Genomic DNA, 26,590 nt, shown 5'->3' with positions numbered 1-26,590 from the left:
AAAAAACCCTTCCGTCATTTATTTCTCCCTAGAGGCAGCAATTTCACCTACAGCACCAACACCCAAAACTCAGCATGCCAGTCCCCAAAGATGGCCGACACCACAAGGAATGTCCCAGAGGGTAGATTCCCAGAGGCGGGGCGAGCTGCACAGCTGGAACCTGAACCAGAGCAGGAGGAGGATCCTAGCTGCTGTAAGGCAGGTTCAGACTCTGAAGAGCAGTCTGCCTCTTATAAGCAGCGGCAGGCCATGGTGATGTCTGATCTGGCCAGCCCCACTGTTACTGTCATTAGTATCAGCAGTGATGAGGAAGAGGAGGAGGAAGAGAGAACACGGAGACACTCACTGGGGGAGTAAGTAACTCTCAAGCTCCTCCACAATCAGTCTCTTCAAATATCCACTACAGTCCACAATCAGTCTCTTCAAATATCCACTACAGTCCACAATCAGTCTCTTCAAATATCCACTACAGCCCACAATCAGTCTCTTCAAATATCCACTACAGTCCACAATCAGTCTCTTCAAATATCCACTACAGTCCACAATCAGTCTCTTCAAATATCCACTACAGTCCACAGTCAGTCTCTTCAAATATCCACTACAGTCCACAATCAGTCTCTTCAAATATCCACTACAGTCTACAATCAGTCTCTTCAAATATCCACTACAGTCCACAATCAGTCTCTTCAAATATCCACTACAGCCCACAATCACTCTTCAAATATCCACTACAGTCCACAATCAGTCTCTTCAAATATCCACTACAGTCCACAATCAGTCTCTTCAAATATCCACTACAGTCCACAATCAGTCTCTTCAAATATCCACTACAGTCCACAGTCAGTCTCTTCAAATATCCACTACAGTCCACAATCAGTCTCTTCAAATATCCACTACAGACTACAATCAGTCTCTTCAAATATCCACTACAGTCCACAATCAGTCTCTTCAAATATCCACTACAGTCCACAATCAGTCTCTTCAAATATCCACTACAGTCCACAATTAGTCTCTTCAAATATCCACTACAGTCCACAATCAGTCTCTTCAAATATCCACTACAGTCCACAGTCAGTCTCTTCAAATATCCACTACAGTCCACAATCAGTCTCTTCAAATATCCACTACAGTCCACAGTCAGTCTCTTCAAATATCCACTACAGTCCACAATCAGTCTCTTCAAATATCCACTACAGTCTACAATCAGTCTCTTCAAATATCCACTACAGTCCACAATCAGTCTCTTCAAATATCCACTACAGTCCACAATCAGTCTCTTCAAATATCGAAGTCATTATCGTCTCAAACTCTGTATGTAACTTATAACTAAAACCCTCTCTTCTCCCCCCCCTCCCTCTTTCTTTCTCCCCCCCTCCCTCTTTCTTTCTCCCCCCCTCCCTCCAGGTGTAAGGGCAATGCTGAGTGTGAGGCGTGTCAGAGCACAGTGAGTATGGAGAGAGTATGTTCCCTCAGCAGTCCAGACAGCACCCTCAGCACCAGCTCCTCTGCCTCAGCCCAATCCAGCACCTCACCCTGCAAACGCCCCAACAGGTATGACCCAATGACAACAGCCGCACACATACATGTTGGGCCCTAACCTAAATGTTGCACCTACACCTGTCATAGTGTGATTGCTCTGGTCTGTTACAGTATAGAATGTATAATCTCTGTGTGTGATTACTCTTGTCTGTTACAGTATAGAATGTATAATCTCTGAGTGTGATTACTCTTGTCTGTTACAGTATAGAATGTATAATCTCTGTGTGTGATTACTCTTGTCTGTTACAGTATAGAATGTATAATCTCTGTGTGCGATCTGGTCTGTTACAGTATAGAATGTATAATCTCTGAGTGTGATTACTCTTGTCTGTTACAGTATAGAATGTATAATCTCTGAGTGTGATTACTCTTGTCTGTTACAGTATAGAATGTATAATCTCTGTGTGTGATTACTCTTGTCTGTTACAGTATAGAATGTATAATCTCTGTGTGCGATCTGGTCTGTTACAGTATAGAATGTATAATCTCTGAGTGTGATTGCTCTGGTCTGTTACAGTATAGAATGTATAATCTCTGTGTGCGATCTGGTCTGTTACAGTATAGAATGTATAATCTCTGTGTGCGATCTGGTCTGTTACAGTATAGAATGTATAATCTGTGTGTGATTGCTCTGGTCTGTTACAGTATAGAATGTATAATCTCTGAGTGTGATTACTCTTGTCTGTTACAGTATAGAATGTATAATCTCTGTGTGCGATCTGGTCTGTTACAGTATAGAATGTATAATCTCTGAGTGTGATTACTCTTGTCTGTTACAGTATAGAATGTATAATCTCTGTGTGCGATTACTCTTGTCTGTTACAGTATAGAATGTATAATCTCTGTGTGTGATTACTCTTGTCTGTTACAGTATAGAATGTATAATCTCTGTGTGCGATCTGGTCTGTTACAGTATAGAATGTATAATCTCTGAGTGTGATTGCTCTGGTCTGTTACAGTATAGAATGTATAATCTCTGTGTGATTGCTCTGGTCTGTTACAGTATAGAATGTATAATCTCTGTGTGTGATTGCTCTTGTCTGTTACAGTATAGAATGTATAATCTGTGTGTGCGATCTGGTCTGTTACAGTATAGAATGTATAATCTGTGTGTGCGATCTGGTCTGTTACAGTATAGAATGTATAATCTCTGAGTGTGATTGCTCTGGTCTGTTACAGTATAGAATGTATAATCTCTGTGTGATTGCTCTGGTCTGTTACAGTATAGAATGTATAATCTGTGTGTGCTTGCTCTGGTCTGTTACAATATAGAATGTATAATCTCTGTGTGCGATCTGGTCTGTTACAGTATAGAATGTATAATCTCTGTGTGTGATTGCGCTGGTCTGTTACAGTATAGAATGTATAATCTCTGTGTGTGATTGCGCTGGTCTGTTACAGTATGTCAGATGACGAGCAGGAGAGCGGTTGTGACATTGTGGACGGCTCGCCTTCCTCCGACTCCTCTGGCCCTAGCAACAGCCCCTTCACCGAACAACGCTACATCGCCGATGGCAACCAGAACCGCGGGCCCCGTGTAGCGTGCATCGCCCCGGTAACGGAGCCCAGAAAGCCGGCGGTGCGCACCATGGTGGTGCCGCCCATGAGGGTGCAGAATAACAACCCCCACCCACACATCAACGAGACGCTAGGCAACACCAGTAAGCATCTAAAACACACACACACACCAGACACCAGACACCTGATTCACCCACAGGAAACAGACAACCGGCTGATTCACCCACAGGAAACAGACAACCGGCTGATTCACCCACAGGAAACAGACAACCGGCTGATTCACCCACAGGAAACAGACAACCGGCTGATTCACCCACAGGAAACAGCTGATTCACCCTAGACGTACACTTGACACACCTGGTTCACACAGCCCTATGGTTGAACAAACAGGTTCAGTAGTCATGAACAGGTGGCCACAGTTCTCTCATCATAGGTAACCACAACAGACACACCTTGCCCAGGGCAACAGAAAACACAGCAGGTCACATGTACAGTATACACTGGAACCTGGAACCCAGTAGTAACCTTAATCTGTCAGGACTGTCAGTGATCAGACACACACGGACACAGGGCTAACAGGGTCACAGCGGGTCAGATACCTCGTCACTGCTGATGATGTCTGCTCCACAGGTCACATGGTGTGGGATTACTCCTCGTTTATAGGGCACAGAGGTACTCGCAGGTGATTATGGCTGCAGCCCTGACCTCTCACCTCAGACCTCTTGGCTTCGGCCTCTGGAGTGGACTTGTGTTTCCTGTACATGTCTAATCTGGTTGCAGCTGGCTTCTTGTTGACAGCCCTTTCTTTGAATCTATCCTTTATTCTACCTGTGTGGATCTGGAGCTTATGAAGCTACGTATGACAGGCGTAACATCCCCTGGAACGCTTTACAACCTGACTTAGGCCTTCATAGACATGGATGACTACCAGACACGCACACATGCGCCACATTGTGTTCGCTGGCTGTCATGAACACCTAGATGTTTATGAATGCGTTCGTGGGGTGTTACCGAGGGGTTATGTATGTCATATGTAGGCTTTATAACAGCTGTGGTCTTCTCCCTCTGTTCCTGGGGCTGGGCTTTTTTAAGGTCCCGTTTTATAGGTAATTTATAAGTCTCTTATGGCCTCTCATGTCCCAGCCAGGCCCCTCCCATAGCTGACATTCAGAAACACTTCCCAGCTAAAGCCCATAGAAAAGGCCACAACTTGCTATTCTAGTGCTACTAGGGGGGTATTAATAGCCAATGGTATGACCCCCACTATGAATACGAACCAGCTTACTTACCCATTTGGCTTCCATCCCTTCACAAGATCCCAGATCAGTTCTAGTCTATTTATAAACACCCACATGATGCTTGGGGAACAGATGGCACTTGTTAAGGAGCTGTGTTTGGTCAAACCCAGTGGAAGTCAGTGGTGAGCATGCAAAATCTCTACTGTCACAATGGCTGATGGATACTACAGTCAGGGTTTAACTCTACTGTCTGTCTCTGTGGGTTGATGCTGCTGCCCGTCATGATGTCTGTGTTTAAACTCATCCCTCTCTTTCATCCCCCCCCCGTCTCGCTCTCTGTTTCTCTCTTCCCTCCAGTCTTAGAGTCTTTCCAGTTCAAAGGGCGAGGTATCCCGGGCCGTCAACCGCACCACTCCATCCCCCTCCTCAACCGGCCACAGAAGATCACTGCATTCCAGCACCAGCAACAGCAGCCCATGGGCTTTGGACAGGTCAGCACACACACACACACACACACACACACGTAATATGTGTATGATATCTAACCATCCCTCTTTCTCTCCATTTCCAGCTCCAGCATTACGGCTCCTGCCACCAGGAATGGAATGGAAACTATGCCCACCGGCGCCCGCAGGCTTACATCCCCCCCACTATGCATGGGCACTCCTTTACCCTACCCCACGGCAGCCCCAACCACACTTCAGGCCCCCGCCATCACCCCCACCCGCACGGCCAGCATACTCTTCTGTCCTACCCACCCCCTGGGCCCCTGGTCACAGCAGCCCCTGTGGCCCACATCCTGGCCTCCCCCGGGGCTTCACGGCCCGTCCTGCAGCCCGCCTACAGCATCTCTCACCCGGGCGGTATCGTCCACCAGGTCACTGTGGGCATCAACCCCCGGCTGCTGCCCTCGCCCACTATCCACCCCCAGGGCCAGTTCAAGGCCCTCTTCCCACCGCACCCCTACATGGCCTCGCCTGCCTACGCCACCTTCCCCCTCAGCCCCACCAAACTCAACCAGTACCCCTACATCTGACAGGGTCCCGGAGCGGCCCAACCTCCAGATGCACCTCGCGCCCCCCCGGGGGCCAAGCGAGCAGGAGGGGCCGCCTTCTCAGAATACACAACAAACAACCACAACATGGTTTTCATGTCCAGAGCCATGGCACAACCACAGAGAAACAAGCTATTTTTATCAATCATGTAGACTTGGGTGCAATTGAAATATGAGCTATAAAAAATAAAATCACAAAGTTTGGGTGGAGGAGGGTGAAATGGAGGATGAGGAAGGGGGGCAAGGAAGGATGGATGGAATGATTGAATGTAGATAAGTAACTCACTCTCTGTGTTTTGCACATTTTAATATACCTTCACATTAGCTCTTCTACCAATACTCCTCAAAAAACAGGTGACTAATCGGGTGGCGTTGCTAGGTCAGACCTTATCCCAGCTATTTTTCTATATTGCCTTCTGAACGTGTGCAAGACACATCCACATTTGTAAAGCCATCCCCGTCTCTAGCTCGATAGGCCGACAGGTGCACATGTTGTCCACGGTGTGTGTCGTACCGCGTCTGAAGTATTTCTACCTTTTCTCAGTGTCTTTGGTGTTTTAAAAATGTGGAGTCACTTAACCGATTTAAAGTAGGGTTGTTGCTCCTCAAGCTGCATGTGATCTTGCATGAGCAGATCAAAATGTAAACAGGAAGTTGATGCGTTAGACGTCGCTCTTGTTGTTGGCGTCACGAGACTCGCTGCATCGTATACTTGTCCCCAGCCATAGTGCCTTATATATTTGAGGTGGTTGATGTTACTACTTATATATAAATATATCCATGAATATATTAATGTACTGGACTGCAGCACTTGAAGGTCCTACCAGTCCATGCATCCTGTGTGTGGATATATATCCCTGCACAGCCTGCGTGGACGTGAGGTATCGCGGATAGCGGTGCTTACTGTTTGGATTCGGTGTATATTTCAGTGTGTAGTGAGGTAGTCTTTTGTTCCTTAAAGAAGGACGACGTGCTTGGCTGTAGCAGATGCTCGCTGGTCCGTTATTACATGCTCCTTCTCTGTCATCGTCCTCCCCCCTGAATGAACTAGTGGACAAAGAGCAAGCATTGAATATTTGCTTAATATTTCATAATCAATTTCTATTTAGTGAAACTCTTACTACTAACAGTGTTTGTACTGTTCGATGAAACTGCAATACAATCTCTAAATAGATGTTGATTTTAATTTGTTTTGTCTTTGTATTTAAAAAAGGAAAAGTGTTTGAGTGTTTTTCTTTTTTCTATCTGCGTTACCAGTGTGGTGGGCGTTGACTAGCTGAGGACAACAATGCTAATTCACTAACCGTATGGATTCTTCTAAGCCTGAGCAGACCATGCAGTATTTGACACACACACACATACACACACACATATATATATATACATATACATGAGCTAGTCTACTTAGTGCAGATGCTTAATAAGGTGTGAGTTTGTCGCGTGCAATTCTCTCATTTATGCATGTGACAAAGTTAACTTTTTTCCCTTTACATTATACCATTTGTTTAAGGTTTATTGGTGTTGACTGCTTATTTTATACATTCCGTCAGGGAGAATATATATATATATATATGCTGTGTGCATTTTTCCATTTGTTTTTGCTAGTTTTGTGCGTTACGTTTTTCGTCTTTTCAAATGAAGTTGCTTGTGCAGCACCAAAGACTGTAATTCATTTCCTGAGCAAGGTAGCTAGATATATTCTGTTTTTACACAATAGACCTCTATCTAGTATACTATAGTCGTAGAGCTGGGGTTACATCTCAACAAATGGTATTTAAAAATATAGAAAAACATTTATAATACATGGCTGAGGTTATGTTTAGCTTTTTCTGGCCATTTTAATAAGCCGTCTCATTTTTCTTGAATGTATCATAGATAAGCTGCTATATGATCCACAGCTGTGAAATTAGGTGATTTCTCTTAGTTCAAAACTAGCGTTCCTATTTTTGTATAGGTCCCTAATTATCTGAAATAGAAGTGGTTTTGATTTGTGTGGGGTTTTCTGCGTTCATGTTTGAAGCGTCATTGTAACTACTGTATTGCTGATGGACGTTAGTTGCATTCGTTCTGGTTTTGGGGGTCTGTGTGTTTTTGCAGTATTTCATCCTTATTAACCGTTCTGGGCTCGTCACTGCATATAAATGGATGTATCAATGTCATTTCATTTTTTGTATGTTTTCATATTGCCGTTTTGTAAACATGTAAAGCTATAGCTTGCAAGATTGATTTAACTTTCTTCATCATGGTAGTAATTTGAGTTAACAGCGTCTGTTATGTATGGCAGGAGCACTGTGAGGTAGCAGGACACTCAATGGAAGGCTTACAGTATGTAACATGTTATCCCCAAGTCACACCACTAACAAACAACCTGTCAGTAGTCTGCTAGTAAGGGGTTGTCGTAGTGACTCCTCATGGTCCCGCGGGGAATTAAACACAAAATGTCTAATTTAGCCCAAGGTGTTTGTTCCCATTCAATATTTTATAAATGTAAATGATTATTTCCTTTTAAAATATGGATTTTACTCAAACGTTTAAATCTGTTCAGTATTGTCACTGTCCGTGACATGAGTGGTTCCCCTTCTACATTGGTTCCATATTGGAATAATCTGCCTTCTGTTTGTTTAGGAGGTTTCTCCATTGTATCGCTCTCCCCTTTAGAAGTGTCTCATAACAGAGGGGTGTTTATCAATGGAGGTCTCTGGGCATATATGTTCTGTACTGATGTTCAGACAGTGTGAGCAGCACTGTGCTTGTGCCTTGAGAATCAGAGGGTCAGCGAAATAGGGACAGGGACAATGGTAGTCCCTTATACAGTAACAGTACCCCTCTCCTCTACCTGCTCTGTGTTGGAGGGGGAGGAGGGGTTGAGGATCTAACAAAAATCCATCTTGCAGAATTAAGTTAGTAATGAGTTAGTAATGAGTTAGTAATGAGTTAGTAATGAGTTAGTAATGAGTTAGTAATGGCCACTTGACCAAAAATCACCTAGAGAAAATGGAACGTTTCACACCCGGACTGTCATTCAACCTCTCATAACAGGGATTAGAAAAATACTTGTTTAATGAGCGTTGTCATGACAGTAGTGTAGAGGGCATATGTGTTTAATAGATATAGGCCAACAAAGTCTCTCACTCACACACACACACTCACACACACACCGAGAGGCTCTTTGAGTGACGTGCTGATTTAACAGTCCTCTCGATAGTCACTCTTGTTGAACAGCAAATGCAATACTTCAACGTTATGGTCTTTGTACCACCAAGTGTTCTTACATCTCCTCCTGCCAGCTCCGATACTGTGCAAATACACCACTGAGTCAGCTGCACTAATCTGTGGGGAAATACTGACACCAAGTCTGTCATTTTCCCCACATTGTCAATAGACTAAACACCTTGCAACCATGACAGTCAGAACCAGTGGATAACACATGGTGGACTCATTGTAGGACTGAGTAGTTAAGGAGAACTCTGAACTGAGTCCAGAGGACTTCTAGACTTTAACCACAAACTGTTGCTGTTCGCAAAGGGCTGATTGACCAAACAGAGTCTGTTAATATAAGACGTTAGAGAATTGCTCTGGAATAAACATTTAGTTTGCGTTGTGTTAAGGAGCTCTCTGGAGATTATTGTGGCACCACTTGAAATTCATTACTCTTGAGGAGCGTAAGGTATTATACATTTCAACACCAAAATATTGCCGGACAGGTGTTTTATCAACCATGTTTTCAGTTTCATGCTTTTGTTATGACATCTTTTATTTAGGTAAAAAGCTGAAATTACGACAAGGCATGAACTTGGCAGACCTGGAGTGCTTGATATGTGTTCTCCAGTGATATAAGCATGTTAACTGTAACTTTGTTCCTGTGTAATGGTATTCACCAGCAATGCGCCTGCACAAACTCTCCCACACTTAAAAACACAGATGGATACAAAGTATGATCCTAGACTGTTTTTATTTCTCCAGTTATAACTCCATATGACAACTACTGGACACATGAATGAACCGTTTTCAGAGAACTCGTACAACATTTTTGAGATGAAACGTAACAACAGAAGACATAGCAGTTTGTAAAATGATCAGTATGATTCATTTATGATTTTGAAGAATCCTCTAATCTGGTGTGAAGATGTTGATTCAGGGTCTGTGTGTTTGTTCAATGTGTTACTGTGTTACACTTCAATACTTACTATTTGGTTTTGATCCGTTCTCAACCTGTTTTCTCCTTTTTGGGCGTTCTGGTCGACTGTGTCTGTTTAAAGGTAAATTCATGCTGCAACTTATAGAATCATCTGTTTAGATCATCTAAATAATAGACTTGTTATAATCTGAACTGTTACTGTTTTTAATACTTGTAGATTTTTTTTGTGGCTTTGTTTTTATTTTTTGTTTAGCTTTTGTTGGTTTTATGCCACACTAGTTTGCCATGTAGCAATTGCACTGTGCAATATTTCCAGTACGAGGACTGGGGAAAGGAATGATCTGGATGTGATGTCTCTTAACAGTTTGATAGTGTTTCCTCTAGTTCTCAGTGATTTAGGTGTGACCAAGCCTTTGCTACTTAGTCACGCTAAGCGGGTTTCCAGGTGACTCTTTTGGTGAGTGTCAAAATAAGACTCTATGGTGTATTATTGTCAAGATTCACTTTGAATTAAAAAAATCATCTATTGCTGCAAATCCACTTAGTCTTGGTGTGATTTCTTTCTCTCTCGTCTTACTCGTCTTTAATGGGGTTGATGAAAGGTGTCCTCTGACTTCCTCGACTCCTTTCAGCTCCTCGTGGAACAAACGGCCTTAGCAGTGCATCTCCAGCGGACTCTGTTCTGGACCGTTTTCTTCGTTCCCGGTGGTTCTTCTCTTTTTCACCTCCTTCGTCCAGGTCTTCTCTGTATGGCTCCGTTGGTAGAGCATGGTGCCTCCGTTGGTAGAGCATGGTGCTGGCACTGCCAGGATAGTGGGTTCGATTACCCTGGGCCACCCATACGTAAAATGTATGCACGTATGACTAAGTTGCTTTGGATAAAAGCGGCCTGCTAAATGGCTTCTATTATAAAGAGGTCGCCTTTTTTAAGTTTTCTTTTTCATTTAAATTGCCGTTATCCTTGAATGCCACCTTGTGGATTAAGATAGTAAAGGTAAATGCTATGTTCAAATCAGAATGGGAATTCTCAGCTTCACACTTGAATATTCCCAGTAACACCCCACATTTTGAAATACCAATTTCAGCACATCATGACCCAGGACTTGTACTGTATCTCTTATCCCCTCTCCTCATGTGAGTCCATACCATCTCTCTAAACTCTGACAGGTGTCTGTGTTTCCTACTGAGAATCTGGAGAGAACACAGAAGTGGGCATGGTGCATTATCCTTGGACCATCAAACAGCATCTATACATCAGCACTCAATCTGACCTCTGAGAGAAGAAGGCAACTGAACTCTGCCTCCAGCTTGCCCATCATCACCTCCAATCTGACAACAGCAACCTGCTGCCACAACCACCAGAGGTCGTAACTCCCTCATTACTAATGTACACGCTTTCTCTCACACGCTTGACTTGGAGGAGTCACTAAAACCGTGCAGAAAATGATTTCACACCCCAACAATACATTGTCACAACTGGCCCTAGAAGCTGGCCTGACCTTATCGGTTTAAGGACAATTTTTTTTGCTCTGAGCTAAATGTTAGACGTTTGTACTCGCATCTCATAGTGCCGCGCTGCGCCGCATAGTGATGGGTGGACCGAAGGCAGCGCTCCCCGAGACTCATCCCTAAAAAAAGCTCAATGCCTCTTCCTCGGAGCCGCGGACTGCAGGCGAGACCCGTGGACCGCTTCGTTAACTGTCCAGACACGGATTGATTGATCAGATGTCTTGTTCACGACCGAAACTTCAACTATGCATCCACTGGAAACGCAAATGACTCCCAGTTTGAGGAGTGCGCGGAGAGATTTCACCAAACTGCCTGCCTGCGGCGCGGCGGCTGGAGACGGGCGCTCACCGGGATGGATAAGAGTGCGAGAAGCAGGGTGGTTTCGGAGAACCAGGAGAAGAGATGGAGCAGAAGGGATGTCTGCAAACTGTCTGTTATACATAGGAATGGTCTTACTTCTGTTGCAGTGTGCGCAGGCCACAGAGGGTAAGGATGCACAGGAATTTGACCATTGTTTTGTCCATCGCAGGCTATTGTAGGCTATAACAGAGGATGTATCATGCATAGCATTTCTGCTAAATGCTGCAATAGGCCTATTGGCACTCCAACCTTACCCCTCTCCTGTTCCGATAAATATTCAATATTATTCATTCATATTTCAGGCAGCGCACAGTCATTGATTCATTGCATATTCCACTGTTGTGGATTGGACCGCTATTGTTATGGATGGACGCAATATTCGATACATGTTATGTAAAGTGTAGGCTACAACATTCAGGATAACGTGCTGGAAGAGCATATGGGTTCTAATAGTATTGCCATATCTACACATGCATGAGACAAGATCATGAATACACTCTTTCATCCCCAGAAAAAGTTAACCATCAAAGCTCCACCATGCCCTTTGAAAACGTGACGTGCGCTATACCGACCACATACTGTTCAATACCTCTGAAAGAGATGTCCCAATGCTCATCATTTTCTATTGCACCACGTTTCGGTATCATTAAGTACTTGCATGCATCATTACTAAAGCTGAGGGCGAGAGGAATAGAGAGAATGGACAGAGCCTATAGGGAATGTGCTTTGTGCTGAGCTCGCGGCAGGCTGCAACACTGCGCGAGAATGCAGCTGGCTTCTTTGTTTCCTGCTTGTTTATGATGTAACTCACCAACTGCTTCTTCCTCTCAATCTGAAGACTGTCTCTGAGGTGTTTGTGCTATTTCCTCTGTATACTGATGACCTTAATCTATTGTTCATCATGATTATGCACCGATTTGATCTACCCTCTCTCTCGCTCTCAGTGCATGTAGGCTATTGTGGTTAATAGCCTATAGGTCTCTAGATCATACAATATAGACTGTACCTGTTGTGTTTTTAGGATATTTGTCCATACATTAGCTGGCCTCCCACTGGTTACACACTGGTTGAATCAAGGTTGCTTCCATGTAATTTCCATTGAACCAACTTGGAAAGACGTTGAATTGAGGTCTGTACCCAGTGTGCCATCTCACTCAACTACTGCCCCTGCACATTCCTATGATGGATATCTATACTGTTACACTGGGGTCGTATAGATAGACTCTATGGTTGCACATTTCTTGTGTTCCTCTGCAGTGTCTCATTGCAGTGCCTTATGAGTAATGCTGAGATTACAGGTTGTTGTTCGTGGATGGTGTTGATTACCTGGTCACATATAAGGAGGTTAATAGAGCCGTCCACATTGAGTGTAGAAGTTAGGTTACCATATCTCCCCTGTACATCTCTTCTCATGTATAATATACACGGAGTGTACAAACATTAGGAACAACTGCTCTTTCCATGACATAGCTTTCACCTGGTCAGTCTGATTCCTTATTGATGTCACTTATTAAATCCACTTCAATCAGTGTAAACAAGGATTGTTAAGCCTTGAGACAATTGAGACTGTGTGTATGTGTGCCATTCAGAGGGTGAATGGGAAAGACAAAATATTTAAGTGCCTTTGAACTGGGTATGGTAAAAGGTGCAAGGCGCACCGGTTTGTGTCAAGAACTGCAATGCTGCTGGGTTTTTCATGCTCAAGTTTCCTGTGTGTATCAAGAATGGTCCTCCACCCAAAGGACATCCAGCCAACTTGACACAACTGTGGGAAGCATTGGAGTCAACATGGGCCAGCCTCCCTGTGGAACGCTTTCAACACCTTGTAGAGTCCATGCCGCGACTGAGGTTGTTCTGAGAGCAAAAGGGGAGGTGCAACTTAATATTAGAATTGTGTTCCTGATGTTTTGTGCACTCCGTGGGCATGTGTGTAATGTGCCTGTGCTGTGGGCTTGTACAAGCCTACAGTGCATCTGGGTCAGTTTTCAGTAGTGGCACACATAAATCCTTGTCTCCAGCGACCAGGAGAATTGGGGAAAGTTTGTTGGGATTATTGCTCTTCAAGCTGGTAAAGAAGCAGCCTTGTTAGATAGAAGAAGCATAGCCACTAACTCTCCGATGCGTAGTCAATGTATTTCTCATGACTGCACTTCTCATACATAAGGCAGCTTGCGTGTAGTAGACTCAACACACAGCCCACCACTTTACTCTACCTCTCTGCATAAAAATTACCCCAGATTTGATCTAGGTTCAGATTTATACTTCTCAAATCCTCTTTATAACCACTGGGGGAAATACATAACGCTGACCATAGATCAGTCTCTGGGGGAAATACATAACGCTGACCATAGATCAGTCTCTGGGGGAAATACATAACGCTGACCATAGATCAGTCACTGGGGGAAATACATAACGCTGACCATAGATCAGTCTCTGGGGGAAATACATAACGCTGACCAGAGATCAGTCTCTGGGGGAAATACATAACGCTGACCATAGATCAGTCTCTGGGGGAAATACATAACGCTGACCATAGATCAGTCTCTGGGGGAAATACATAACGCTGACCAGAGATCAGTCTCTGGGGGAAATACATAACGCTGACCAGAGATCAGTCTCTGGGGGAAATGTCATTGTACTTTGTAGAATCCATTGTTATGTGGTGTAGTGTTCTAGTCTAGTGGCCCTCCTTCCATTATCTGCTGTTCCTTTCCATCTCTTTCCCACTTCCTGATCAAGGCTAGAAGGGATACAGCTTTTGTCAAATTAACGTTTTTTTTTTTGCATTTTAGCTAACCCAAACCTTTATCCTAACCTTATCCTAATTCTCATAACCTGCTACGTTAATTATCCTAACCTGCTGCGTGAGTTATTTTAACTTGCTATGAAAAGTCAAATCTGACAAAAGCTGTATCCCATCTAGTCAGAACCCTATTTCCTCCCCCTCTCTGTTTGCTCTGCTTTGCCATTCATAAAACACCTCTAGGCATGAATGGGCTGTTAGAATGACCATGGATGGATATAGATGAAGGCAGTCATACAGGCTGGCAGACCTCTTCACTAGAACCCTCAGTGATATAGACCCACATTCATTTAGGGTCAGAATTCTTGCTTTCAGGGTAAACTTTTTTCATCAAAAGAGGGTGTGCGTTATGGGGACTTAAGCATGACTGTGGTGTTTGTTGGTGAGAGTGGCTGTGTTAAATCCCCATATCACACATCATCTAATGTTTTATTGCTTAGGTTTATCTCTCTGTACTGTATGTCATGTCGGCATGCGTACGGCTAATCTCACGGAGCCATGTCTGCCACGCAAGACTGTGTATGGCAGGCTAAAGTAGATACTATGGCTGTTAGTTAAAGGGAAAGTGTTGGCTAGTTTAGACAGATCTAGGCCAGCGCTTACTTGTTGTGGCTCGCCTCTCTTTAATCCAAAGAACCACTACAGTGCATGGTGTCGCTATGGGAACCACATCTTCAGTTTACAGTAACCAACTCTCTCCCCCACCCTCTGAAAACAGTCAATGAAGTAGTGTAGTGTTATATGAGGACCTTGAGTAAACTGGAGCAGTGTGTGCAGGGGGAGATGGTCCGGTGAACAGGTCAGGGTTCTGTGGTCGCAGGTAGAACAGCCAAAACTGGGTCAGCAGCAGGACTAGGGACAGGGACAGCCAGGTGTCATCAGGCCAGGTCCTCGAGGAGAGGAAAGAAGGAGAGCGAGAGATGGGAGCATAGCTAAGATCACACAGTACAAGACAGGAGAATTACATCAGATAGGACAGACTGACCCTAGCCACCCAGCACATAGACTATTGCAGCATAGATACTGGAGGCTGAGACGGGGGGGGAATCAGGGGACACTGTGGCCCCGTCCCCACACACACACACAGCCTCCCCCGCCCAACACACAGTGGATAAGTGATACCCTAGCCTATGCAGAGCTAAATAAACAGTATATTCCTACACTACCTGTGTTCCCTCCAGAGCAGAGTCACTTTCTCCCAACGTCAGCACTATGAGGTCCTTATACTGCAGACCTGCCCTTTGCCCACGAGTGCTGACAACATGGCTTTGACTGAAGTTAACCTCACAGACCTCCACTCTATGAGAGGCTCTCCTCACACTGTGTCATGTAATTGCTTTTACATCACATCGGTTAGAAGAATCGATGGTGCTGAGCAAGGACAAAGACTGGCTGTGTCATTACTTATTGACATCCCAATCTGTGTCCTCTCTCTATCAATAAAATGACTGTTACAATTCTCCAATGATAGATTGTGGTGCAGCTCACCAGGCTACTGACCTTCAGTCTTACGCCTGGGGCAGTGGGCTGCTTACTTTGACTCTTGTGTCCAATGCTGAGGGGGACAGGGGGAGCAGGTATCTGACTAGTGGTGTCCATTCAGCAGCCTGATGGTCTGGGGGTAGAAACAGCTGACTAGTGGTGTCTATTCAGCAGCCTGATGGTCTGGGGGTAGAAACAGCTGACTAGTGGTGTCTATTCAGCAGCCTGATGGTCTGGGGGTAGAAACAGCTGACTAGTGGTGTCTATTCAGCAGCCTGATGGTCTGGGGGTAGAAACAGCTGACTAGTGGTGTCTATTCAGCAGCCTGATGGTCTGGGGGTAGAAACAGCTGACTAGTGGTGTCTATTCAGCAGCCTGATGTTCTGGGGGTTGAAGCTCTTGGCCAGTCTTCCAGTTGTTGCCATGATGCTCCTGTGCTGCCCGCGTCTTAGTGATGGAAGTGGGGAGAACAGGCCATGGCTCGGCTGGCTGGGGTCCCGCTTCACCTTATTGCACTGATTTAGTGTGTCAAAGTTAATTACGGTGTGTACAGAGATGTCAGGGAAACGGAGGACTGTGTGTGTGTGTGTGTTTGAGTGCCTGTGTGTCTTTGCGTGTGTTTGTGTCTCAGTCTCAACTTCCCTGCTGCTCTTAATGTTTGAGTGCTGAAGTTTCTCTTGTTATCCCAGTTCTTGGGCTTAAAGGCAGCTATACACTTCAAGCAAACAGACCGACCGAGCGTCGTATACGGTCCGTACCAACATTTGAGCCACACAAAAGTACGTAGAACTACGTGTGAAATCGACGCTGCGTCTGTAGGCCCTTTAGGCAATTACATGCCACTTGACTCTATTTGTACGGGTATAAAACCATCTGATTTGTCTGTGTTGTGAATGTGTGTATCGATAGGAGTGTTTGTCTCTGTGGAATATGAAAATCTGAACTTCTGTCAATTCCTCAAGCCAGTGGTGAAGAACAACCCTTCCAGTCTCTCTCTTATCATGACTGTGCATACTGCTTGATGTAGTCCGTGGGATTTCTATTCAGAGCTGCATTGAATTGAGGAAAGGTGATTACTACATAAGGTATCTATTAACCTGCTGATTGTGTTTTGAGAGAGAGTACTGTTTGTATTGGCATGGGGGTCATTCTTCCTCATCTACCACCTGTAATGCCTAATCTTTAGCTCAGTGGGCTAAACATGGTCTTGAGGCACACAGACAACCCTGGTTCGGTACCCGGTCGGTCACATGCTGACCTGTTGTAATGGTCACTGAATGGTAAGTGATGGTCAGTAGGGTCCACTAGTGCGGTTTCTAGTCTCCTCCCCTCTATGCCATGTCTGTATCAGGTGGTAGATAGAATGGCATGGTTAACAGTGCTGCTAGTGTTGCTAATTAGCACCATGTGCCATCTCCCCACTGTTATCCCTCACACTGCACCCTGCACCTGGGGAATGTAGTGTGTGTGTGTGGAGTGATATCGTGTGAAGTAATGTCTACCAAGCAGATCATGACAATGTGACAAGACACGAGTTCCCGGTTCTGGGGTCATCTCCTAATCAATGGATTCTGTCAGTTAATTAAAGTAAATGTATATCATTGTCAGGCTTCAGAGACATTTTATCCTGTAATGTTCTGGTCCCTCTCCTCTCCTCTCCTCTCCTCTCCTCTCCTCTCCTCTCCTCTCCTCTCCTCTCCTCTCCTCTCCTCTCCTCTCCCTGTCCTCTCCCTCTCCTCTCCCTGTCCTCTCCCTCTCCTCTCCCTCTCCTCTCCTCTCCTCTCCCTGTCCTCTCTCTTTCCTCTCCTCTCCTCTCCTCTCCTCTCCTCTCCTCTCCTCTCCTCTCCTCTCCTCTCCTCTCCTCTCCTCTCTGGTGTCACAGTGTTGATTGTTTGCAGTCACTTCTGTGTTGTTGTAATATTGCAAACAAACGTGTCAGTTACACCATTAAGGATTCCATCTTTAAAGGATTTTTTACTTTTCATTTTTTCCCCACCTTTATTTAACCAGGTGGCCAGTTGAGAACACCTTTATTTAACCAGGTGGCCAGTTGAGAACACCTTTATTTAACCAGGTGGCCAGATCACCTTTATTTAACCAGGTGGCCAGATCACCTTTATTTAACCAGGTGGCCAGATCACCTTTATTTAACCAGGTGGCCAGATCACCTTTATTTAACCAGGTGGCCAGATCACCTTTATTTAACCAGGTGGCCAGATCACCTTTATTTAACCAGGTGGCCAGATCACCTTTATTTAACCAGGTGGCCAGATCACCTTTATTTAACCAGGTGGCCAGTTGAGAACAAGTTCTCATTTACAACTGCGACCTGGCCAAGATAAAGCAAAGCAGTGTGACACAAACAACAACACAGAGTTACACATGGAATAAATTGAATGCAATCACGACGTGCACAGGTTTTTTAAGAAACCTAGAGAGGAACCAGGCTATGTGGGGTGCCCAGTCCTCTTCTGGCTGTGCCAGGTGGAGATTATAACAGAACATGGCCAAGATGTTCAAATGTTCATAATAGACCAGCATGGTCATTTAATAGTAATGACAGTGAACAGGTCAGGGTTCCATAGCCGCAGGCAGAACAGTTGAAACTGGAGCAGCAGCACGGCCAGGTGGACTGGGGACAGCAAGGAGTCATCATGCCAGGTAGTCCTGAAGCATGGTCCTAAGGAATTAGAGAGAGCATACTTAAATTCACACAGGACACCGGATAAGACAGGATAAATACTCCAGATATAACAGACTGACCCTAGCCCCCTGACACAACCTACTGCAGCATAAATACTGGAGGCTGAGACAGGAGGGGTCGGGAGACACTGGCCCTATCCGATGAAACCTCCGGACAGGGCCAAACAGGCAGTATATAACCCCACCCACTTTGCCAAAGCACAGCCCCCATACCACTAGAGGGATATCTTCAACCACCAACTTACCATCCTGAGACAAGGATGGGGGGGGGGGGGGTATACTAGGGAGCTAGTTTCTTATGACAAATGTTTTTAGGGGTGCAACTGCATCTAGAGTATTGTGCAAGGTTAAATTAGGTTCCTCAGTTAAATGGCTAACTGATTTTTGTCCTCAGACATCCTTGGGTAGGCAGAGGGAGTCTGGAAGGGCATCAAGGAACCTTTTAGTTGTCTGAGAATTTATAGCACGACATTTGATGCTCCTTGGTTGGGGTCTGAGCAGATTATTTGTTGCGATTGCAAAAGTAATAAAATGGTGGTCCGATAGTCCAGGATTATGAGGAAAAACATTAAAATCCACAACATTTATTCCATGGAGCAAACCTAGGTCCAGAGTATGACTGTGGCAGTGAGTAGGTCCGGAGACATGTTGGACAAAACCCACTGAGTCGATGATGGCTCCGAAAGCCTTTTTGAGTGGGTCTGTGGACTTTTCCATGTGAATATTAAAGTCACAAAACATTTGAATATTATCTGCTATGACTACAAGGTCCGATAGGAATTCAGGGAAATCAGTGAGGAACGCTGTATATGGCCCAGGAGGCCTGTAAACAGTAGCTATAAAAAGTGATTGAGTAGGCTGCATAGATTTCATGACTAGAAGCTCAAAAGACAAAAAAATTTTTTTTTTTTTTGTAAATTGAAATTTGCTGTTGTAAATGTTAGCAACACTTCCGCCTTTGCGGGATGTGCAGAGGATATGGTCACTAGTGTAACCAGGAGGTGAGGCCTCATTTAACACAGTAAATTCATCAGGTTTAAGCCATGTTTCAGTCAGGCCAATCACATCAACATTATGATCAGTGATTAGTTCATTGACTACAGGTATAACTGCCTTGGATGTGAGGGATCTAACATTAAGTAGCCCTATTTTGAGATGTGAGGTATCACGATCTCTTTCAATAATGTCAGGAAGGTCTTTATTCTAGTGAGATTGCTAAGGTGAACACTGGCTGCAAGTCCTTCAATCTGCGGTCCGACTCATCCCAAACCATCTCAATTTGGTTGAGGTCGGGGGATTGTAGAGGCCAGGTCATCTGATGCAGCACTCCATCACTCTAATTCTTGGTAAAATAGCCGTTACACAGCCTGGAGGTGTGTTGGGGTCATTGGCCCAAGCAAGTCTCTTCTTATTATTATTGGTGTCCTTTAGAAGAGGTTTCTTTGCAGCAATTTAACCACAAAGGCCTGATTCACACAGTCTCCTCTGAACAGTTGATGTTGAGATGTAACTGTTACTTTAACTCTGAAGCATTTATTATGGGCTACAATTTCTGAGGCTGGTAACTATAATGAACTTATCCTCTGAGGTAACTCTGGGTCTTCCATTCCTGTGGCGGTCCTCATGCGAGACAGTTTCAACATAGCACTTGATTGTTTTTGCAACTGCACTTGAAGAAACTTTCTTGAAATGTTCCGTATTGACTGACCTTCTTGTCTTAAAGTAATGATGGACTCTCATTTCTGTTTGCTTATTTGAATTGTTATTGCCATAAAATGGACTTGGTCTTTTACCAAATAGGGCTATATTCTGTATACCACCCTACCTTGTCACACCACAACTGATTGGCTCAAACGCTTTAAGAAGGAAATACATTTTATATATTAACTTTTAAGAAGGCACACATGTTAATTGAAATGCATTCCAGGTGACTACCGCTGGTTGAGAGAATGCCAAGAGTGTACAAAGCTGTCATCAAGGCAAAGGGTGGCTATTTAAATCATAAAATATAAAATCAATTTTGATTTGTTTAAAACTTTTTTGGTTACTAAATGATTCCATATCTATTATTTCAAAGTTTGATGTCTTCACTATTATTCTACAATGTAGAAAATAGTAAAAGAAAGAAAAACCATTGGAATGAGTAGGTGTTCTAAAACTTTTGAACGGTAGTGTAACTCAGTGGGAGAGTGAACTAAGTAACTCAGTAGGAGAGTGAACTAACTCAGTAGGTTGGGTGAACTAACTAACTCATGGTGATGGTAAACTAAGTAACTCAGTGGGAGAGTGAACTAACTCAGTAGGTTGGGTGAACTAACTAACTCATGGTGATGGTAAACTAAGTAACTCAGTGGGAGAGTGAACTAACTCAGTAGGTTGGGTGAACTAACTCAGTAGGTTGGGTGAACTAACTAACTCATGGTGATGGTAAACTAAGTAACTCAGTGGGAGAGTGAACTAACTCAGTAGGTTGGGTGAACTAACTCAGTAGGTTGGGTGAACTAACTCAGTAGGTTGGGTGAACTAACTCAGTAGGTTGGGTGAACTAAGTAACTCAGTAGGAGGGTGAACTAACTCAGTAGGTTGGGTGAACTAACTAACTCATGGTGATGGTAAACTAAGTAACTCAGTGGGAGAGTGAACTAACTCAGTAGGTTGGGTGAACTAACTAACTCATGGTGATGGTAAACTAAGTAACTCAGTGGGAGAGTGAACTAACTCAGTAGGTTGGGTGAACTAACTCAGTAGGTTGGGTGAACTAACTAACTCATGGTGATGGTAAACTAAGTAACTCAGTGGGAGAGTGAACTAACTCAGTAGGTTGGGTGAACTAACTCAGTAGGTTGGGTGAACTAACTAACTCATGGTGATGGTGAACTAAGTAACTCAGTAGGTTGGGTGAACTAACTCATGGTGATGGTGAACTAAGTAACTCAGTGGGAGAGTGAACTAACTCAGTAGGTTGGGTGAACTAACTAACTCATGGTGATGGTAAACTAAGTAACTCAGTGGGAGAGTGAACTAACTCAGTAGGTTGGGTGAACTAACTCATGGTGATGGTGAACTAAGTAACTCAGTGGGAGAGTGAACTAACTCAGTAGGTTGGGTGAACTAACTAACTCATGGTGATGGTAAACTAAGTAACTCAGTAGGTTGGGTGAACTAACTAACTCATGGTGATGGTGAACTAAGTAACTCAGTGGGAGAGTGAACTAACTCAGTAGGTTGGGTGAACTAACTCATGGTGATGGTAAACTAAGTAACTCAGTGGGAGAGTGAACTAACTCAGTAGGTTGGGTGAACTAACTAACTCATGGTGATGGTAAACTAAGTAACTCAGTAGGAGGGTGAACTAACTCAGTAGGTTGGGTGAACTAACTCAGTAGGTTGGGTGAACTAACTCAGTAGGTTGGGTGAACTAACTCAGTAGGTTGGGTGAACTAACTCAGTAGGTTGGGTGAACTAACTCAGTAGGTTGGGTGAACTAACTCAGTAGGTTGGGTGAACTAACTCAGTAGGAGAGTGAACTAACTCAGTAGGTTGGGTGAACTAACTAACTCATGGTGATGGTGAACTAAGTAACTCAGTGGGAGAGTGAACTAACTCAGTAGGTTGGGTGAACTAACTAACTCATGGTGATGGTAAACTAAGTAACTCAGTAGGAGGGTGAACTAACTCAGTAGGTTGGGTGAACTAACTAACTCATGATGATGGTAAACTAAGTAACTCAGTAGGAGGGTGAACTAACTCAGTAGGTTGGGTGAACTAACTCAGTAGGTTGGGTGAACTAACTCAGTAGGTTGGGTGAACTAACTCAGTAGGTTGGGTGAACTAACTCAGTAGGTTGGGTGAACTAACTCAGTAGGTTGGGTGAACTAACTAACTCATGGTGATGGTAAACTAAGTAACTCAGTAGGAGGGTGAACTAACTCAGTAGGTTGGGTGAACTAACTAACTCATGGTGATGGTAAACTAAGTAACTCAGTGGGAGAGTGAACTAACTCAGTAGGTTGGGTGAACTAACTCAGTAGGTTGGGTGAACTAACTAACTCATGGTGATGGTAAACTAAGTAACTCAGTGGGATGCAGCAGTGACTTGAAGGGGAGAGGAACTAAAAGAGAGTCACAGTTAAAAGTTTAATGTGCTTTTCTGTGTGAATGGGAAATTGTCTGGATTAGTTGTGGATTTACTGGGAACATCCTCAGCACTGACCTTCATGACTGGATGGGGCTGATGAGACAGGCTGAATGGGAAGAGCAGGAAAGCCCAAACACTGTTTATGCCCACAATTCACCACTTTATTGACAACGTTTCGATCCAAAACGGATCTTCGCCAGGTCAAACAGACTGAGTGCTCACATCCCATAATATACACGTTTCACCTCACATGATCATTACGTACATGATGCATGGTCGGTATGGAAACAATTCAATTCAATTTTGCGCAGTGGTGCGAAAAAGTACCCAACTGTCATACTTGAGTAAAGTAAAGAGATCTTAATAGAAAATGACTCAAGAAAAAGTGTGTCACATGGTAAAATCCTACTTGAGTGAAGGTATTTGGTTTTATAAACGTTTATGTAATTGCTAAAATATACTTAAGTTTCAAAATTAAAAGTATAAATCATTTCAAAATCCTTATAATAAGCAAACCAGATGGTACCATTTTTCCCCCTTTTTCCCCCTTTATGGATAGCAAGGGGCACGCTCCAACCCTCAGACATAATTTACAAATTAAGCGTTTGTGTTTGGTGAGTCCGCCAGATCAGAGGCAGTAGGGATGACCAGGAATGTTTTCTTTATAAGGGTGTGAGAATTAGACCATTTTCCAGTCCTGCTAAGCATTCAAAATGTAACGAGAACTTTTGGGTGTCAGGGAAAATGTATGGAGTAAAAAGTACATCATTTTCTTTAGGAATGTAGTGAAGTAAAAGTATAAAGTTGTCAAAAATATAAATAGTACTACAGATACCCCCCAAAAATGACTTAAGTAGTACTTTCAAGTATTTTTACTTAAGTACTTTACATCACTGCTTTTGTGCCCAGTCAATCCTAATTAATCACAGAGGTACATTTGGTCATAAAGGTCATCCAAGTTAAAACCTAGGCAACAGTAAAAAAAAAAATGTGATAGTTAAGATCACATTGGAAACTGTTTGAATACCCGCCCATATGACCATGATGTGCAGGATGCATGGTGCCCGTAGATATAATTACAGTGACCTATTTCAAAAACAACTTGTGTACCTTTAATCATTTTACATCAATGAGATGGACACAGGTAGTTACAGGTAGTAGTTACAGAACATCTAATTTATATGTACAAAATGTCTGCGTGGAGATCTGGATGGCAGGACAATTCAACGTGACATATTCATGTGATACATGTTCTGATATCAAACTCTTGGTTCAGACCTTTAGGAGACAAACGGTGAATCCAATTACATTTCTCTTCTCAGTAATAGACTCTCAGTATTTCCCTCCTCCTAGGAGTCTTAACATGTTCGATACCATTGTATCTCAGAGAGCTGATGTGACGAGCCTCCATGAAATGCTCAGCCAAAGGGTTTCTCTGGCCAGGAGTCCTGATATTACTCCTGTGTTCTGCTCTCCTTGTTTTCAGAGCTTGTTTTCCTTCATAGCATAGACGACGTCCACCTGATCAGGTTTAATACATTTTTTTGTGTAAGACGTGATGATGCCATTTATTTTAATGGCCTTGCCCGTGATCGGGGGATTGAACATTGTGCATCTGTTCGTAAAGTTACACTGGGTACATCGGACATATCTTTAATTACCATCCGGCACATTGTCTAGAAAGGTGCTATGTAGCACCGGTGGAAGACCAGACCTCACCACCATTGGACTGATGTTGGGGGGCGTGTCTGAAGACGACCCGCGGGGGTTCTTTAAATGTCTTCTCCAGTTGTGGATCAGCGCTCAAGATGTACCAATGTTTTTTAATGATGTGGTCGAACTGTTTACCAAGTGGGGAGTACTGAAGGAAGTATTGAACCCGTTGGTCAGGGGGCGAGGTGGCTTGGGCGTCAGGCTGTCATCCTGGGTCATATTTTTGTAATGATCCCTTGCGTCATGCAGCCTTTCCTCTGATAACCTCGCTGTCTGAAACGCTCATCCAGACAGTCGGCTTGTTTGTCATAGTTACTCTGTGTTCTACAGACCCTGCCTATGCGACTGTATTGGCTGATAGGGTGGCTCTTTTTCAGGGGTGTAGGGTGGAAGCTATTTGGATTTATTAAGGATCCTATTAGCTGCTGCCAAGGCACCAGCTACTCTTCATGGGGTCCAGCAACATTACAGTAGTTATATGACATTACATTTCATAACGTTTTTCACAACACATTGTGTGTTCACTTTACTATCACATATCAACTATACAACATTCATGTGTACTGTTTTAAAGCAGATTTCTGCTTCATTAGTAAAGATGTGATCAATACATGTTGATGATTTCATTTCTGTGACGTTTGTAAATACCCTGGTAGGTCGACTGATAACCTGAACCAGGTTGCAGGCACTGGTTACAGTTTGTAACTATTCTGGTAGGTCGACTGATAACCTGAACCAGGTTGCAGGCACTGGTTACAGTTTGTAACTATCCTGGTAGGTCGACTGATAACCTGAACCAGGATTCAGGCACTGGTTACAGTTTGAAGCTTTTTCTTGAGTGGGCAGCTTGATGAAAGCCAGTCAATATTAAGGTCACCCAGAAAATATACCTCTCTGTTGATATCACATACATGATCATGCATTTCACACATATTATCCAGATACTGACTGTTAGAACTTGGTCTATAGCAACTTCCCACAAGAATAGGTGAGGCAGGTGAACCTGTAGCCATGTTACTTCAACAGTATTTAACATGCGATCCTCTCTAAGCTTTACAGGAATGTGGCTATGAATACAGACCGCAAAACACCGCCCCCATTGGCATTTATGTCTTTTCTGTAGATGTTATAACCATGTATTGCTTCCACTGTATCATCAACGGTATGATCTAACTGAGTTTCAGAGATAATTGAATTTGTTATTAACTGACTTGCCTAGTTAAATAAAGGTAAAATAACATTTAAAAATCTATTACTAGCAAGTTATCGATTTCATGAACCTTGTTTCTTAGGCTACATATTAATGTGGGCTATTTCTAACACTTTTCTGGTATGCGTGGTTGTTTTTAACAGGAAATTCCTGTCAGTTGGCTTACTGTATAGGTCCATGCTAAAGCCCTTCTTTCATGCGCATCAAAGGTGAGGGTGAATTTCAGATGTTCACTGCTTGAATTGATGGAGTGGAATCGATGAAGTTCCTCTGCTGTGCCCTGGAATAGAAGGAATACAGCATCATTGAAGTGTTTCCAGAGCTTGATATGGTGCAAGAATGGATTGTTAAGGCTGAAAATCACATTCTTCTCAAACAACCCCACATACAGATTGACATAATTCAGTGCCATTTTACAACCCATAGCAGTTCCCTTCTGTTGAATGAACATATCATTTTAAAACATGAAAAAGTTCTTACCAGTTAGTACTAGGCAGTGTACCAGTGGGTCTGTTGACTAAGACCGTGTGCCATAAGTTGTAGGCATCCCTGGTGGGGGATGTTTGTATACAGGGATTCAACATCAAAGCAAGCGATGAGTATCACTACTGATATTGTGCATTGTCTTAAGGGGGTTAATCATGTCCATAGACTCACATACATATGCAGGGAGAAAGTGGTGGTGTTTAATTGTCCCTGGATCTCATTCACATTATTATTCAGTTTTAACAACCCCACGGCTCTGCCGTTATCAGCATTATGCACTATCATTTATCTAACGCTTGACTCTGTTCTTTAGGGAGATTATTCGAGACTCTGTATTCTCGTTTCTTATTCAGAATAGGAGACGTCTTTTTCCACCAGTCTGTTTCTAGGGAGGGATTTCTATATCTGGGCGGACAAAAGGTGGATTTGGCTCCGAAGGGTTTTTCGTTCTTTGGGAAATGTCATTCTCTATTGTGTCACCCATAGCCTGAACACTGGTCTCACCCATACTTAACACATCCACATTTATGGGGCAGAAGATCTTCCTAAGTCTCAATGTACAAAATCATTTCTGAAACTATTGTAGTGTCAGAACCATTACGTGATGCAGTGTGGATGAAAGATCAGCCTTTACTCAAGGCCAACTCACATGAAGTGGTGATGGGATGTGAAGAAAGATTGATCACACTCAGACATTCT

At 43.6% G+C, this 26,590-nt stretch overlaps 2 protein-coding genes across 6 annotated transcripts in view; both read left to right on the top strand.

The window, feature by feature from the left end:
* The window catches only part of LOC110526724 (homeodomain-interacting protein kinase 3), a 94,494-nt gene extending 84,467 nt beyond the window's left edge, over positions 1-10,027 (top strand). For all 5 annotated transcript variants that reach the window (XM_036963601.1, XM_036963603.1, XM_036963600.1 and 2 more), the window contains 5 exons: positions 33-353; positions 1,405-1,551; positions 2,941-3,200; positions 4,653-4,786; positions 4,867-10,027. In XM_036963601.1, the coding sequence (XP_036819496.1) occupies positions 33-353; positions 1,405-1,551; positions 2,941-3,200; positions 4,653-4,786; positions 4,867-5,331 (1,327 nt within the window). In that variant the 3' untranslated portion in view covers positions 5,332-10,027. The remainder of the gene's footprint in view (positions 1-32; positions 354-1,404; positions 1,552-2,940; positions 3,201-4,652; positions 4,787-4,866) is intronic.
* A 749-nt stretch (positions 10,028-10,776) lies between these two features.
* The window catches only part of LOC110511667 (UPF0606 protein KIAA1549L-like), a 146,722-nt gene continuing 130,908 nt past the window's right edge, over positions 10,777-26,590 (top strand). Inside the window, exon 1 of the mRNA XM_036963808.1 lies at positions 10,777-11,482. Coding sequence (XP_036819703.1) covers positions 11,242-11,482 — 241 coding nt within the window. The 5' untranslated portion in view covers positions 10,777-11,241. The remainder of the gene's footprint in view (positions 11,483-26,590) is intronic.

The sequence above is a fragment of the Oncorhynchus mykiss genome, chromosome 26, assembly GCF_013265735.2.
Source record: "Oncorhynchus mykiss isolate Arlee chromosome 26, USDA_OmykA_1.1, whole genome shotgun sequence".
Lineage (NCBI taxonomy): Eukaryota > Metazoa > Chordata > Actinopteri > Salmoniformes > Salmonidae > Oncorhynchus > Oncorhynchus mykiss.
Note: the sequence above shows the minus strand (reverse complement) of the source record. Positions and strands in the feature narration are given on the sequence as shown.